This window comes from Staurois parvus, unplaced genomic scaffold (assembly GCF_062004578.1).
Source record: "Staurois parvus isolate SC_StPar_1 unplaced genomic scaffold, SC_StPar_1.0 ptg003886l, whole genome shotgun sequence".
Taxonomy (NCBI): Eukaryota; Metazoa; Chordata; class Amphibia; order Anura; family Ranidae; genus Staurois; species Staurois parvus.
The window spans coordinates 29,034-46,507 of record NW_028321681.1 but is presented as its reverse complement, the minus strand read 5'-3'; the positions used below and the strand labels follow the sequence as shown (position 1 = coordinate 46,507).

At 49.2% G+C, this 17,474-nt stretch overlaps 1 protein-coding gene across 2 annotated transcripts; it reads right to left on the bottom strand.

Annotated features, from left to right (window-relative positions):
* Positions 1-1,805: 1,805 nt before the first annotated feature.
* LOC149427319 (uncharacterized) lies at positions 1,806-16,630 on the bottom strand. Of its 2 annotated transcripts, none has more exons than XM_089668132.1 (2): positions 16,485-16,630; positions 1,806-4,002 (listed from the first exon to the last, which is right to left on the bottom strand). In XM_089668132.1, exon 2 carries the CDS (start codon positions 3,991-3,993, stop codon positions 2,188-2,190), a length of 1,806 nt encoding a protein of 601 aa, XP_089524258.1. In that variant the 5' UTR covers positions 3,994-4,002; positions 16,485-16,630; the 3' UTR covers positions 1,806-2,187. The 2 variants fall into 2 exon arrangements, with proteins under 2 accessions (XP_089524258.1, XP_089524259.1); XM_089668133.1 differs by lacking the exon at positions 16,485-16,630 and adding an exon at positions 16,270-16,426.
* Positions 16,631-17,474: the final 844 nt, after the last annotated feature.

Sequence of the window (17,474 nt, the reverse complement as noted above, 5' to 3'; positions counted from 1 at the left end):
CTAAAACATTGATCCTGCCAGGACAGCTGCCATTTCTCCACTTCCTTTAACAGTGGACAAGATTTGGGGGTACCATGGGGGGGGGGGGTCACCTATATTGGAGACAGAGTGTTGGGAAGTCTAAGGGCCGGGTCACACTCCATGCATTTCAGGGTTTTTTCTGCATCCAAAACGCACAGAAAGTCGGTGATATGGTTGTCAGTCATCGTTCACATCAGCGCTTGCAGTTCCAGTGCGTTTTTTTTTTCTCTGCAACCAGAAAGGCTGCATTTTTCCTGCAGAGAATTGTACTGGAATGCAGTAAAATACATAAAACCGCATCTGAACACAACTCTATTGAAACTAAACAAAAAAAAAAAAAAGGGGGGGGGGGGAGGGGGTTTGATGAACTGGAAACCATCAAAAAAACCGCCCCTGCAGAAACACATCCGGAACGCATTTCTATATACCGGATGTAGCGTCATCTATATACAGCACGGTGTACCGCCAGGGGACAGAGACCTCCCATCCCCCCCCCCCCCCCACACACAAAGTCAAGTCAGCCATTCAGAGGAAGCTTTGTATTTTCTGAATAAATAGGATTTCTCTGATTGGCTGAGGTGGAGAGAGTGACATCATCCGCCCCTCCCCCACAGCCAATAGGAGGAGCCTCGTCTTTCACAGGAACTTTACGTTCAATCACCCGGAGAGTTGGGCTGCAGCCATGGAAGTGGGAAGGATCAGATTCCCCGTCATGAAGTCTGGGGCTCCATTCGGCGACTCGCCCGCAGTCCTGATATGTGAGCAGACGACATCCCCGGCACAAAACCTGCGAGGACGGCTGTATGGGAATTGTGCGAATTTGAGAACACGTGTACACACACACGTGTACACACACACACACACGTGTACACACACACACACACGTGTACACACACACACACACACGTGTACACACACACACACACGTGTACACACACACACACACGTGTACACACAGCACGGCATTTGCAAGTTGTTGTGCGCATTAGCGAGTATTTGTTCGGAAAACCACATAAATACTAACCGGAAACAAAGATTTTTGATTCTTTTCTCCTGAATATGCAGCGCTTGCTTACTCACAATTGTAAACAATGCGCTGCATTAAAGATCGGGGAAAGAAAAAAAGGGGGGGGGGGGGAATGCTGTACTTTGCGTTTTCAAGCTTCAGTGTGCAAGAGACTTCCTCTGACTTCCTGTTCTGAGGATGTGATTTTACCGGACAGGAAGTGAGGGAAACGCTACAGACAGGAGTAAAGTTACGTTTTTTTTAGTGGGGGTGGGTAGGACCTCAGCTCAGCGCTCAGCTTTTGGAGGCGTTCACTACCTGCTCTACGTACAACCTGACAGCTTTCCCTGACTTCCTGTCTGGACATTCCGGCAATAGTTACCCTTTATACGAATTACATCCCAACTGCCACTGACTGTTTTGTTCTCGGCCCCCCTCAGTGTAATGCGTCTCAACCCCCATAAATGACCCTTTTACTGGACAGTTCGGCCTGGTACAGGAAGTGAGAACACAGCAATCTACTGGCAGGATCAACAACAAAGCACTTCACAGGGAGACTCAGAGAAAACTGCTGTCAGACCGACCGCATCCAACAGAAGGGGTCATCTCTGTCCTCAGCTCCACTTTGAAATCTTTGCTACCGGAGCTCTCTATCCCCATTGCAGCACAAGGCCGATTCGGAGCCCTCAGTACACCAGACCCGGTTCTGATCATGGAACTCCTCACCGCTGAAACCCTCACAGTCACACATCAGCCACAAACCATTCATGAGGCAACATAAACTTAAATATGAGATTTTATTCGTGGAAAACATCGTGGTTCATGCGTTAGACAAATCCAACATCGGGCGAAGCGCACAACAATTTGTTCCGCAGGCGTTGGTCACTTTCATCACATTTGGCGTTTTGGAACATTAATCTGTCCAATCAGAAGATAGAAAACATGGAGATCTATAAATAACTTGGTGGGAACTTGCATAAAGGTATATATTCAATTTGGCAGATTCCGGTCAGTCATTATTAAAAGATTCGGTCGGGGCGACATTCGGAATTGTACTTCTAAAACTTTCATGAAGAGTTTGGTGACAGGCAATGCAGACAGTTCAGATGGCGGATGCTTTGAATTATTTCACCATTGGAACCAGGAGAAGATCCATGCTTTTATTCGTTGCAGACTTGGATTTCATGACGTTCGCTCTGCCCGTTCATTTCATGGAGATCGATGTCACATTTGCCCTCTAGATGAACCTTGATTTCCTCTTTGATAGGGAGACCATTTCCAACGCCATGTTTTTCGAATATTTCTGGAGCAGGAGGCTCTTTTTCAGTCTTCATTTCTTCGGAGGGGTTGCGGTTTTCAGTTTTGTCCTCGGAGTTGCAGTGCGGAGATGCATCGTGGGTTTCTGTAGTATCGGGTGCAGTTGTGGAATTATTTTCATTCTTTGAGGTCACCAAACCATCTATTGGAGCTTTGCAGTCTTCATTCACCTCCTGACTTTCCTGCTGTGTTGACGACTTATCCAAGACAAAATCCTCTTCTGCAGCTTCTTTTTGTTCTTCATCTTCTACCATCAGCTCTATTGAGATGGTAGGCACCCCTGCAGGCACCCCTGCGTGGCCATCCCCTGCGTGGCCATCCCCTGCGGGCACCTCTGAAGGTCCATTTTGAATTACAGGAGACTCAGAAGCAGCACGTTTCTCGGAGATCTCAGATGGCTCCTTTATAGTAGCAGCTTCAGTAGCAGGTGCCTGAATTGTGACTTCCTCTGCACTCTGATCACGGCACCCCAAGGATTTCTGGTTCTCTGTATGTTCTTGAGCATTAGCAGCTTCATCAGGCACTTCAGTTGATTTTGGTGGCAATGGTTCTGAAGTCATCTCTGGATCATACTTCGCTTCACTTATTTTTTCAGATGGTGGACAAGGCACCGGTTCGCTCTCCGGAAGAGCGGTCTCAGCCACTATCACTATTTCTGGCACTGCCTGTGGCAATGCAGACTCAACAACTGGTGCTGGGACTGGTGAAGGTTCCAGGACTAGTTCAGGCTCTTTTGTTGCCGGCTCCACTGGTTCAGGTAATGTAGATTGCGTTGGCTCTGTGGTGGGATCAGAGTTAGGCAATGCAGAATTGACCTTTTCTGGTACAGCAGCTTCCTCGGGTTTTGAAGATGCAGGTTCAACTACCTCTGGCTCTACTACATCTGGCTTCAAGACAGGCTTGGATGCTACAGCCTCTGCAACTGGTTCTATAGACACACTTTTGGGGGCCGATGGTTCCACTTTCTCAGGCACTTTTTCTGGCTCTACAGCAGACTGGTTAGCCTGGTTGGGCACTTTTACCGAGACGTGGTCCTCAGTCCCCCCAGGTGCAGATTTCTTGGTCTGCTCCGCTTGCACAGTTTTCTCCAATTTTGATATCTGCTGGACCCAAACTTCATCCTCTAATGGAGCCATTGGCTTGGTCTCTGATGAATGAGACTCTTTACATTCTGAACCTTCTTTTTCTTTCACTGGTTTGGATTCCTGAGTTGGTTTATCTGCAGCAACTTCTGCAGTTTCCTTCCCTTCACATTCTGTTTTAGCTTTGTCCTCAGAAGCGTTTAATTCCTTTTCACATGCCTGTTCCGGGGCAGCAGATTTGACCTCATCCTGTTCTTTACCTTTCAGCTGGTCCTTCACTTGTTTTTTACGTGGTTTGATCTCTGGCTTTTGGTCTTGGGTGGATTTGTCTTTGGTTCCGTCACCGGTTGTAACCTTCTCAGACTTTTTGTCCTTCGGTTCCTCATTGATTCCATTGTTCTGAGACGGGTCCATGGGAGCTTTTTCTCCCTTTGGTTCTGCTGCATCTTTTTGTCCCTCTTGATTCTCCGTTTCTTTTTGTTCTACTTCAGTGGTCTCGGTGGACTCTCCATCTTTACCGGCACCAAGGCAGTATCCCTTCTTCTTCTTACTTAGCTTTGCTCCCATTGTTATTTACTGCAGAGAAAAGAGAGGAAGGGAATGTTAGACGGATTTTTAACCTCACATAACAACCTTTTCTTTTAAAAACAACAAAGCCCATTACGGTTACTAGTTGCACTAAAAGCCATCTTGGCACGTTTGATGAGGGGTCAGTGTGCCAAATGCAAGTCTCAAGGTAACGTAGAGGACGGGGATGAGAGTCCCATAACTGGAAACCTTAGACCCGCCCCCCTCGCTCAGCGCCACTTTCTTTAATGAGCTATAAATTTTGACAGATGGCCAGCTTTCCTCTTCCTGGAAGACAAGAAGCTGTTGCGTTGGGACTTCTTGGCTTCAGCTAGGCAGCATTTGGCACGCGCTCAATCAAACCTTTTCTGATATTTATCAAGCTTGTTTTACTCCACACATGATGGAGAATTAATCCACAAACTATAGTGAAGGCTTCCGCGTCTCCTCAAGCCTTGCCGTGTCCTCCAGAAGCCCTGAGGACAACCCATGAAGGAGGCACGTGTGTACAGGAGGCCTGCATGGTACAAATGTAGAGAAGTGAACATTTCCCGGCCAGACAAATCCGAACAGAAGACCATCATTAGGATAATCGCCAATTAAGCATAAATGCCAATTGAAAGAACAAAAGCCAGAAATCGCTAATTGCTTGAGGAGCGTCTCAATGGGGGGCCTAGAATTCTCACCACATCCAGTGAGGAAGGCCCGCAGTCCCCTTATGGCTGGTGGTCTCCCCGGGAGACACATTAACATGAATTGTGGTTGATGTTTGACCACATGGAGACATGAGCTGCTCCGGCCGGCCATCAGAGAACACTAGCGGGCGAGATTCCGTCTTCTTACAGATGTGATGTACGATGCGTCTGCCATTCATATCCATGAACTCGGAGCAGTGCTGCGCTACTTCACATGGTAGAACCGGAATACATTCATGTATGCTCATCTGGAGTCTGCAATGTGACACATCGCCATCATTCACAGCCGTGAATGCCTCTTGTACTACAGAGGGTGTCGGGGGTCAGTCTCTTGCAATCCATGTGCAGCAGAGCTCAGACTGGGGGTGAGAAGCAGCATTCTGAGGAGGAAACAAACAGTAAGAAGCTCATTTGTGTGCAGGATGCGGGAGGGACAAGACCTGGGGAGTGTTACTTAACTGCAGTGCAGTAAAATCGGGTCTTCTGCCTGGCCAGGCAGGGCTGTGCTGTGTGGCAGAGCTGTTTAAATCTCAGCTCTGAATGGACAGATACAAATCCTATGGCAGGTAAGCTGGTTCCTCACATTTGTGTGTTGAGCTGTTGTCTGTAGTTCAGCTCTAAATCAAGTCTGTGCATCCATTGCAGACAAAGCAACAGGTTTGGTCTAATCCCTCCCCCACCCCACCACTCCGTGGCATCGGCTCAGCTTTCCTTCTCCCCGCTGCCTCATTCTGCCACCAGAAGTGATGGAAATATCCGGTACTTCAGGAATGGGAGGAGCTTGTGACTCAATCCCCTTACATGACAGCACTGGTGGCCCAGCACCGTCACATCGGGACAGGAAGAGTTCTCCACCCATTGGAAGCTCACACAGGACTTCAGTGCCCCAGTAACTGACCAGAGCCATGGAGAAGGAAGGCGGAGACGTCTCTTGAAGGGACCTCTTGCTTAGTCCTACATGATCTACACAAAGGTTTTCCTTCAAGTGGTTGTCAGGGCTGGGGGGTTATTTTACCTTAATGCATTCCCTTCATTCAGGGTCTCAAATACGGAAACCAAAAGGAAGCCTCTGAGTTTCTCTGTCAAGTGAAGACATTAAACCTCCATAGCTGGGAACGGGATATTTCTCTGTATTGGTGAAGGAACGTCCGTTCTACGCAGAGGCATGCTGGACATTAAACGGAACCTCAGAGTCACCCTCCGTTGTGAAGCAATGCAAGGATGGAAGGTTCAAATCTTCCGCCTTCAAAAACACATTAGTATCAGCCGTCCTCCTAATTCTAATCAGAAAACTTTCCCAAAGCTGCCCTGTAGTTCTACTAAGGAAAAGTCTCTGTATAGAGTACTCGTCTGCACGGCTGAAGGCCACGCCATTGCTGGGAAGTGGTTCTCCGATGGTCCCCCAGCAGCTGTCACTGCTTCCTCCTGCTGATCTCCATCAATACTGGATCTTGTAATGACGTGGAGGTCAGCAGGAGAGACCATTGAGAGATGCAGGGGGGGGTCCAAGAGATCAACACTCCTGGAAATGACTCTCCGGGGGCTTCTGAGGACCATTTCCCAGCAAGAGAAGAGCATTCAGCAGGAAGGGTGTCAGTAAAAGGGGGGGGGGGTGCTACATCTTAAATATACAAGCAGGTAAAAGGTTAGCCAATCCTTCAGAATCTTCGTCACCACTGCTTAGGGCTTCCATTACCATTCATGGTCAGTTGCACCCCAACACACAATTACAGGGTGCTGCTCCCCATAGTGTACAGGTGTGAAGCTCTGCACCCTGCAGTACATTGCATCTTGAAAAATCCCGCAGAACCGATTCCTTGTGCCTGGACAACCCATTCAATATCAAATAGCCCAACACAACACCACTCAATGTATGAAGATAGCAGCAGATTGCGTTGTGGGGTGAATGGACCTCTACTACAGAAGGGCTACGGTTCTGAGCCACAGACTTCCAACATGGCAGCCATTGTTGGTGCAGCAGCAGGATCTGCACGGAGATTACAATCATTTCTCTTTTGTGCCCCTCAGAGTAAAAAGGTCTCTCACACCTTACTATAACGACATGAAACAAGCATCCAAGAAGTGGTAAAAGTCACCCCTCCAGAGCCGTATGTACTGTGAAGTAATTCATTCTCAAAGACACTAAAGTCTGTCCAGTGTTCGTTTCCATTAGAAGACTGGAAGGTTGCCAAGATTCATCTGCAATAGAAAGGAATTGGAAAGATCCAAGATTTTAGCATTTCTGCTGTAAATTTTGGAAAGGAATTTCTGCACAATGCCTTTAGCTACAGAGGTGAATGAGAGCCTGTTGTAAAATGCTTGTACAGATCATGCAAATACTTTTATCCCTTAAAGTGACCCTGTGCACAGACTACTACATGCTAAATTAGACCCAGTGGTGTATTTAGGTTTTGGGCTGCCCTAGGTAACAAAAATTGGCACCCCCCCACCCACCACACACACACACAGCCTGATATTGACCAAGAACACCCCTGCCCTCAACTCCGGACATCCCCAGGGATGAGAGTCAGGCTGTGCATACACCATCATGAAACCCACAGCATCTCCTCTTGGAACACACCAGGTCCCCATGCCACGTGTGTCCCTTCTTCTAAGGGGCAGTGCTGCCCCCCCTGAAAAATGCCACCCTAGGCAAATGCCTTGTGGTAAATACACCCCTGATTAAACCTTCCAAAGTTCTAGCATATACTGCAACAGTCTACCTCCCAAATATGAGATTGGGACCAGGGACACAGATTGGAAAAATGCATGTAGGCATAGTACACCCCCCCCGCCCCCCCTGCCACGCCCCCTTAAAGGAGAATTAGACATAAATGGGACTAGTTAAACCCGCAATTGTTTGTTTTATCACTATTCCTTTATATTTGGATGAAACGTTTAGTTTTCTGCAATAATCGTTGAAAGACAAATAGTGCATTTTATATCCAAGTATGCGGATCAGACCAAAATGAGGGACAAACAAGGAAGGAGGGAATTAGTTCCGGATCCGGGACCGTTGGGAGCTATGCACTAGGACCTCATCCCATCTACACCACTAACTGTCCCCGCCTCAGATCCATAGACAGCCACCAGGACTGAACGGCATTATCGGGGAACTCGGCTTACCAGAATAAATGACTTCGTCTGTATAAGTGACCTTGAAGAATACGGACAATCTGAGTAACTGGAAGACCTTTTCAAAGACCCCGAAATGCTCAATTAGTTTCCTCTCACTACCATCTCCTCTCCTGACCAGACAATACAGCTCGGTATCGTCATTTCATCACCATGTGGACGACCCCCACCAGTGTTTTCTGGGAAGGAATGCCACCGTGACCACACAACGGCACAGCTGTCCATTACAGGAGGACTCCATGGACACACAACGAATGCTTCATCATCGACAGTCAAGTAACTGATCTCATTGTGAGCTCACCAGGAAAGTGTCCAGCCAATTGGAGACACATTGGGAAAGGAAGGGTCAATCCAGTCTTCTTCTAGAATTTGATAACTGGGGCTCATTTCTCCTCATGTCTGTAGAAACTGCTTATCTTGAGCAATCAAATCCTAACCATTCATTCCTCTACTCCATGTTCTACGACTTTGACCAAGTGCAAGTGTTCCTCCTACACAGACGTGACCTCACAAAGCACCGCCATGTTTCCTGCTCGACACGAATGAAATCTGTATGGGTGTCATACTAAAGCCAAGACCTATGAATGTCACACAGATTGCATGTGATCCCACCAACCCCAATGTATGTCCACTCATGACCTCGTGCTCCTTAATGACCTTCCTAAAGTTTAAACCCTTCGAAGTACAACAACATGCACACGTCTTCTGAGCCACATTATCACATCATACATGTCAAGCAAAGATTTGGCAGGAACCAAACATTCCAAATAGTTCTTTTCCCTCTTCAGATATCGGGGTTTCCTGGAAGCACAGCGTGATGATATTTGGATCTTTCAATCCATTCGAATATCCATTGGAAAACCTTGTGCCAAGAGAAACGTCGAGGATCTCTCCACAACCTCTCATGCTCATCCACTGGCTTCAACCAAGTCACTGATCCCCAATACGTATGCTGATCAGTTGTTCCTACTTCACTCCACTTGCTGGATATTCATTCCACGTCAGAGACTCAGTGGTTACCACACCTGCCTTGCAGCCCTGGGGTCTCTGGTTCAAATCCTGGCCAGGGCACTATCTGCATGAGGTTTGCATGTTCTTCCTGTGTGGGTTTCCTGTAGGTCAGCCTCTCTCAACCATGGACACCAATGATCTTTTTATCCATATGTATGAGGAGCATTCTTCCCACCGACCCCCCAATGTAAGGGACGTTCTTCCCACCGACCCCCCAATGTAAGGGACGTTCTTCCCACCGACCCCCCAATGTAAGGGACGTTCTTCCCACCGACCCCCCAATGTAAGGGACGTTCTTCCCACCGATCCCCCAATGTAAGGGACGTTCTTCCCACCGATCCCCCAATGTAAGGGACGTTCTTCCCACCGACCACCAATGTAAGGGACGTTCTTCCCACCGACCACCAATGTAAGGGACGTTCTTCCCACCGACCACCAATGTAAGGGACGTTCTTCCCACCGACCACCAATGTAAGGGACATTCTTCCCACCGACCACCAATGTAAGGGACATTCTTCCCACTGACCCCCAATGTAAGGGACATTCTTCCCACTGACCCCCAATGTAAGGGACATTCTTCCCACTGACCCCCAATGTAAGGGACATTCTTCCCACTGACCCCCAATGTAAGGGACATTCTTCCCACTGACCACCAATGTAAGGGACATTCTTCCCACTGATCACCAATGTAAGGGACATTCTTCCCATTGACCCCCAATGTAAGGGACATTCTTCCCACTGACCCCCAATGTAAGGGACATTCTTCCCACTGACCCCCAATGTAAGGGACATTCTTCCCACTGACCCCCAATGTAAGGGACATTCTTCCCACTGACCCCCAACGTAAGGGACATTCTTCCCACTGACCCCCAATGTAAGGGACATTCTTCCCACTGACCCCCAATGTAAGGGACATTCTTCCCATTGACCCCCACTCTAATGTACAGTGAGCTGTAGTTATAGTGATATTAGCAGGGGTTCCCTGAGCCTGGAATGATATTTCAAGGGTTCCTCCATGTTAAGTTATGAAAGGTTGCTTTAGGTACTCTGGGCTCCTCCCACACGGTCTAAAATGGTCCTCGTATGTGTGAACACCAGATAGGGACCATAAAGTGGAACTTCACTCTCTCATACACTATTGACCATTCTTAATCCTTGTGCTGTTAGTATTAGTAATAGATAGGAAGGGAGAATATATTTAAGTGTTTTCATTTCTTCACTTACTTCCTGGTTTCTGGCCTAGGCAAATGATGTCATACATCCCAGGAGGGGGGGGGGGGGGGTTTCTCAGCTAAACACACCCTCCTGCCCGCATGCCTGAGATAAAATGTGGGGGGGGGGGGGGGGGTTCATATTGATTTCTCAGCAAGGTGATGGATGGATAAGTTTGCTTTGAATATGAGAAATAAAATGTGTTTTTTGGTGCTCAGATGCCATGTAGTTCCACTTTTTATTGTATGCTCTTTGGGGGCAGCGACCAAAGTGCTGGAAGAGTGCCGTGTGAATGGACAGTTGGCTCTCCAGCAGAAGGTCCAGCCTACACGTCTCTGTAGAGGATCCTGCAAGGCATCAGGTTGCTTACAATTGAAGTCTCATGCAGCAATTGGAGGCCTCGGTACCATCAATCCCCACCAGACTGTGTGCTGCCATTGTGGAGTTGTCCAGGAGGCATCTTTACTCCACCTGAGCTGTGGGAAGTCACTGACCCCAACATTGGATGCCAGATATCAGACTTGCAAGTTCTTGCTCCAGGTCAGATTCTTAGCAGTCAGGGATGGAGAAGGACAGCCCAGATCTATGCACCTCCAAGCACAAGTCAGCAATGGCAGCTTTCACATCGCTATCCTACCGGGACCTAGAGATGCGGGTCGTCGAAGCTCCATAAAAACCTCGATCTTTCCTACAACACTTGGGTTGGGTTTAGCCCTGCTGCCTCCTCATTAGTGAAGGAGACCACCCACCATATATTTAAAAAAGGACCAAATAGGCAAAGCCTAGAGACGTTTCCAGGAGCCACCGAGATCTATGATGTGGATACAGATTCATCTGCCTACATCTCGGGAACGACGGATCATTCTGACAGATAACGAGGGCAACATCTGCTTATCCAATCCCCCTTTGGCTTGTCCCAGGTATGCAATAAACCAGCAGACCAGCCAATCCATCCATGCCTTTCCCAATTGTATGAACATGTTTTGGGTAGCTGGCCATAGAGGGGGGGGGAACCCCAGCACAAAAACTACAAAAAGGGGGTGAAACCCATTGTCCATAACAACCACACGGGAGTTGGATTCTGTAAATTGGCACTAAAATACGAAGGCAGCTAGATAAGGAAAACCAGAGCAGACCTAAAAACAGATCCCCCCCCCCCCCCCCCCAAGTCAGTTCCGATCACGGCGTACCGCCACGGTGATAATTGTCAGTTGGCAGCCTGCTTGTGTCAGCTCTCAACCAAAAACTTCCAAGTCCTCCAATGGCTGATGCCAAGGCTCGTCACATGTGCAGCACCATGGTAACCGCAGAACAAAAAGGCCAACATGGCACCATCCTCAACTGCAAGACCCCAGTCACACCAGAAGCTCATCAATGAGGTTTCCAGTTTATTCTATTGTACCCGCCCACATCTGTTGCCGCTTGATCTTTTTTGGGGTCAATCACACATTTTTGGCCCCTCAGACTTCCTAGTTGTTGGATTTCCACTGACCTAAACAAAAACCCTTCATTCCTAAAAAGACAGAAAAAAAACGCATAAAAAACGCACCAACAATGACGACGCCCAACATCGTAGGGTTCACTTCCACTGTGAAGACATTTCCCTGAGTAACCAGATTCCTTGGGAGAGATTTACAATAAATGGAGAAAAATTGTAGCTGTTGGCCAAAGAATCAAAAATCAACCAAATTCCCAACTTCTGAAAGATCAAATCTGGTAAGGCACTCCCAGTCTCCAGACGTCATCTCCAAGGACTTCCAGTGTTCTGGATTCAGGGAGCTCACATTCAAAGTAGAACGTTTGTCATCAACACCCAACAAGCCACAATCTGACAGACGACCGGTTCCTCAATCACCATGGACTACAGCAATCCATCTCAAAAAGGTTCCTCCAAAGGTTGCTGGGGGAACCTCGAGCTGAGACGATTGACCTCCCATTTCATGGTGCCGCCATTGTTCTGGAGCCTATGCTTACTGCATGACAATAGTTATCTTTTTAGCCATCTATAAAGGAGGCATTGACCACCATGGCAACAAATTGGTTTTAGAAAGGGGTTCTCCAAAGCATGAAAATGTCATTTGAGGGTTCCTCATGGGTAAAAAAAAGGTTGACTCAGAATCAGGTTGCTATGGGTAACTATTGTAATTCGCTTTGATTTCACGTGGAGGAGCCCTGAGCACACTTTACTTCAGCCATTGAGGTCTACAGTCCTTCAGCAATGGTTGGGGCCGGAGGGAGCCATGACAGGCCCATTGTTTGCTGGATTGTCTTTGTTATATATAAAGATCTCATCACATCCAATACGGGTCCAACTGCAGCATCATAAAAAACAAAACCCCCCAAAATCAATACCGCCCCCCTTCCTTCTCTCCTCCATAGCCCAGATAATGCCACTTTTGGCTCCCATTCACCTTAATGGCCTCAGTTTTCACAGCTGATAAAAGGCTTCGGCCAGGAGCCGCTCATTAACCCCCCCCCCCCCCACAACCCAACCTGAGGCTCATTAACCCCGTGTGCCCCAACCCAACCTGAGGCTCATTAACCCCCCCCCCCCCGTGCCCCAACCCAGCCGAGGCTCATTAACCCCCCACCCACAACCCAACCTGAGGCTCATTAACCCCGTGTGCCCCAACCCAACCTGAGGCTCATAACCCCCCCCCCCGTGCCCCAACCCAGCCGAGGCTCATTAACCCCCCCCCACAACCCAACCTGAGGCTCATTAACCCCGTGTGCCCCAACCCAACCTGAGGCTCATTAACCCCCCCCCCCCCGTGCCCCAACCCAGCCGAGGCTCATTAACCCCCCCCCCACAACCCAACCTGAGGCTCATTAACCCCGTGTGCCCCAACCCGAGGCTCATTAACCCCCCCCACAACCCAACCCGAGGCTCGTTAACCCCCCCGTGTGCCCCAACCCAGCCGAGGCTCGTTAACCCCCCCGTGTGCCCCAACCCAGCCGAGGCTCGTTAACCCCCCCGTGTGCCCCAACCCAGCCGAGGCTCATTAACCCCCCGTGTGCCCCAACCCAGCCGAGGCTCATTAACCCCCCGTGTGCCCCAACCCAGCCGAGGCTCATTAACCCCCCGTGTGCCCCAACCCAGCCGAGGCTCATTAACCCCCCGTGTGCCCCAACCCAGCCGAGGCTCATTAACCCCCCGTGTGCCCCAACAGGGCGAAAACACCCCAACCGAGGCGTCAGGAGCCTTCCATCCAGGAACAATGGAGGCATCCCGTGGCACATGTGCTGGAGGCAGCCATTGTTAACCCCTTCCCTGCCACCCCGGGGTGGGGAGCGGTCGAAGCTCCATTATGTAGCAGCAGATGGAGACATCAAATGTTCCAGATGCAAACTGATTTCATTACAATTATTGTTCTGTGGGCGAGTTAATGGCAGGATTGGTCGACTTTTATCACGCAAGACTCACATCTGCTCTGCGACTTACAATAAAAGCAGAAAAAGAAAATCTCGTATAAATAAACGATCAAATCTTATCGCCCGACAGATCATCACCCTGTTAACCCTTCAGATACTGCAGAGCTCGCAGCATTCACGGCTCCAGGAACCCGACATACGAAGCACACGATTCAGCTGTACAAAATGCTGCCATTTGGCCAAAGAGCTAACGCTCCAATACAAGGAATCTTTCCTTTACCCCCCCCCATTCTTTTTCTGTCTTCTATATTCCCTGCCAGTCAAAAATCATTTCATATACTACAATACAATCTGATTTATCGTAGGTGTGATAATCTTACCGTCTCTTAGATACAATCTCTGAAAATGCAATCAAATCAGTAAAAAAAAAAATTGCATTTAGAATCCGGAATTCAGGTACATTGATTAGATCTGCGGTCATCGTTCCTGTGTATGGGGCGCTCTTACATTTGTTTAAATAGAATCCTTCAAAACAGCAATGAAATATTTGTGTGCAATGGGATTGTATGATTCTGAACGACAACCAACGGTACAATCAATAGATCTGTACAATCAGGAACAATGTGTATGGGGCGGTCTTACAATTAAGATCCTTCACACATCCTGGAGGAAACGTTTGCAAGCGATGGGATCATAGAAGACGGTTTATGGTCAGGAATAATAGGATACAATGGATTGGTCCAATCAGCAATGTGGTGTATGGGGCGGTCTTATGATTGGCTCAATATAGTCCTTCTCCAGCAATCATACGGCAAGAAAATTGTGTGCGCTGTGCGTGGGGACGTCAGATCCATCGATTAATGCGATGATCAGGATTCTGAATAGAACTCGGTACTGATCTGGTCTATGTGCCAATCTCACAGACGATACAATTCTTACAGCAAGAAAAAAAAACCCCCCACAAGTCATGAGATCCCATAAAACACAAACCCTGCAACCAGCGGAGCGCACCCCAAATAAACGGTTACAGATCCCAGCAGTGTCAGCCGTGTACCAGGAGTGCCGCGATCCGTGTATTCCCGACCTGCACCCGGGGGAGGGGCGGCTTTTATATGGCTAATCTACAGCTGGTCCCAATTAGACAATAGAAGGAAAATCAAAAAGGTGGAAAAAAATAAATAAATAAATAAAATTCACCGCATTGCAATGCTACATACATACATGATACATACATGATACATACATGTGCTGAATGGATACAATGTAACCCTATAGGATATATACATAGACCTCGTATCGCTACTACAGATACAATGTTAGATATTCTGGTATCAGTACTTCTGGATTCGGGTTCCTGCAATTTCACATACAATTCTAGGAGCACACACATGCATCCTATGACCGCACACACACATGCATCCTATGACCGCACACACCTATGAATGCACACTGAGCACGCACACACGCACCCTATGACCGCGCGCACGCTCTATGACTGCATACACGCACCCCATGACCACACGCGCCCTATGACTGCACACACACGCACCCATGAATGCACACTGAGCACACACGCCCTATGACCGCGCACACACACACATGCATCCTATGACCGCACACACACACATGCATCCTATGACCGCACACACACACATGCATCCTATGACCGCACGCACACATGCATCCTATGACCGCACGCACACATGCATCCTATGACCGCACACACCTATGAATGCACACTGAGCACGCACACACACCCCATGACCACGCACCCTATGACCACGCACACACGCTCTATGACTGCACACACACCCCATGACCGCGCACATGCACCCTATGACCACGCACACATGCTCTATGACCGCACACACCTATGAATGCACACTGAGCACGCACACACACCCCATGACCACGCACCCCATGACCGCACACACGCTCTATGACTGCACACACGCACCCCATGACCGCACACACGCTCTATGACTGCACACACGCACCCCATGACCGCACACACGCTCTATGACTGCACACACGCACCCCATGACCGCACACACGCTCTATGACTGCACACACGCACCCCATGACCGCACACACGCTTTATGACTGCACACACGCACCCCATGACCGCACACACGCTCTATGACTGCACACACGCACCCCATGACCACACGCGCCCTATGACTGCACACACACGCACCCATGAATGCACACTGAGCACACACGCCCTATGACCGCGCACACACACACATGCATCCTATGACCGCACACACACACATGCATCCTATGACCGCACACACACACATGCATCCTATGACCGCACGCACACATGCATCCTATGACCGCACGCACACATGCATCCTATGACCGCACACACCTATGAATGCACACTGAGCACGCACACACACCCCATGACCACGCACCCTATGACCACGCACACACGCTCTATGACTGCACACACACCCCATGACCGCGCACATGCACCCTATGACCACGCACACATGCTCTATGACCGCACACACCTATGAATGCACACTGAGCACGCACACACACCCCATGACCACGCACCCCATGACCGCACACACGCTCTATGACTGCACACACGCACCCCATGACCGCACACACGCTCTATGACTGCACACACGCACCCCATGACCGCACACACGCTCTATGACTGCACACACGCACCCCATGACCGCACACACGCTCTATGACTGCACACACGCACCCCATGACCGCACACACGCTTTATGACTGCACACACGCACCCCATGACCGCACACACGCTCTATGACTGCACACACGCACCCCATGACCGCACACACGCTATGTATTCAGACATTCCAAGCGTTACCTGTATGGGCTCAGCCTTGGCGCCGGCTGTGCGGAGGAACATACAAGAGACGTGTATTCCGGGGTTGTCAGAGCCGCTCTTTGTGGTTTTGGTGCAATGTCAGCAGAGGGTCCCCAGAACAAAGGCGCCTCTCCTGCACTTTCCGCAGCGGGCTCAGCACCCCCCACCAAGCACACGCATGTTACAGACAAGGCCAGGCGGGTGGCAATGCGTACCTTGCAGCCAGGCAGGAGTCGCAGCAGAAGCCGCCGTGGATGGAGGAAGATGGAGAGTGACAGATGCTCCCCTCTCGGAGGTACAATCTGCTGCTCCCCTCCCCCGCCCTTTTACTCCCCTCCCTGCATCTGCCGTATTGAAGACCTCAAAGCATGACTCTACCCAGCCTCTGTCTGGTCCATTTAAAGGGCCCTCAGCTGCGGGGCCCTCGCCCTTCCCATCCCCTGTATTGGCTCATTCCAGCCATGAAAGACGCGGGAGGTTTGGTGACACCTTCGCACTTTTCTTCGGTTTCGCTGTCATCGCCGATTTCCTCCGACAAATCTACTTATTGCTGAGAGTTGGGAGGAGTCCGGCACTCGGAGGGTTAATGTGATCCAGCCACGCCATTGGCTGATCACGGCAGCAAACTTCTGTTATAACCCTTCGGTGACGCCGTGCCGGGAAAAGATGGTGACATCATCGCGAATCTATGACACCTTCTGCGCATTTCTCATCTTCTATATAAAGACAAAAGCAAACATTTCCTAATCCTCAGATGTGGCGGCCGCATTCGTTTTCTTCTTTTAGACTTTCTTTCCTTTATTGTCAACTGGTGATCCTGCCAGCAAGTCTGTTGTTTTTCACAAGATCAAGCTGCCCTGCAGATGTAGCAGTTAGAGGGATGAAACAAACCATTGACCACTGACCGGGGTGCTCACAATGATCAGCTTTTAGTTATTGATAGAAATCCTTCATCCCGGAAGGAAGAAAACTGCGACTGATTATAAAGTGTGAGCGGGGGTTGCCTTCAACGTGTTAGTGTAGCTAAATCTGCTAGCAGCACTTCCCAGGTTATTATATATTTATTATTCTGAGATCCTTTCTGCGGGTTCATATCTTCCACATATATGTTCTGAGCTCTAATACAGGAGACGTGTTACTGCCGGATCACCAGGAGAGAGCAGAGGAGAAAAGACTAAAATAGAAAACTAATGCAGCCGCCACAT

Bases quoted from the DNA above. Each gene is read 5' to 3' on its own strand.
- LOC149427319 (XM_089668132.1), bottom strand. From the start codon at position 3,993: ATGGGAGCAAAGCTAAGTAAGAAGAAGAAGGGATACTGCCTTGGTGCC.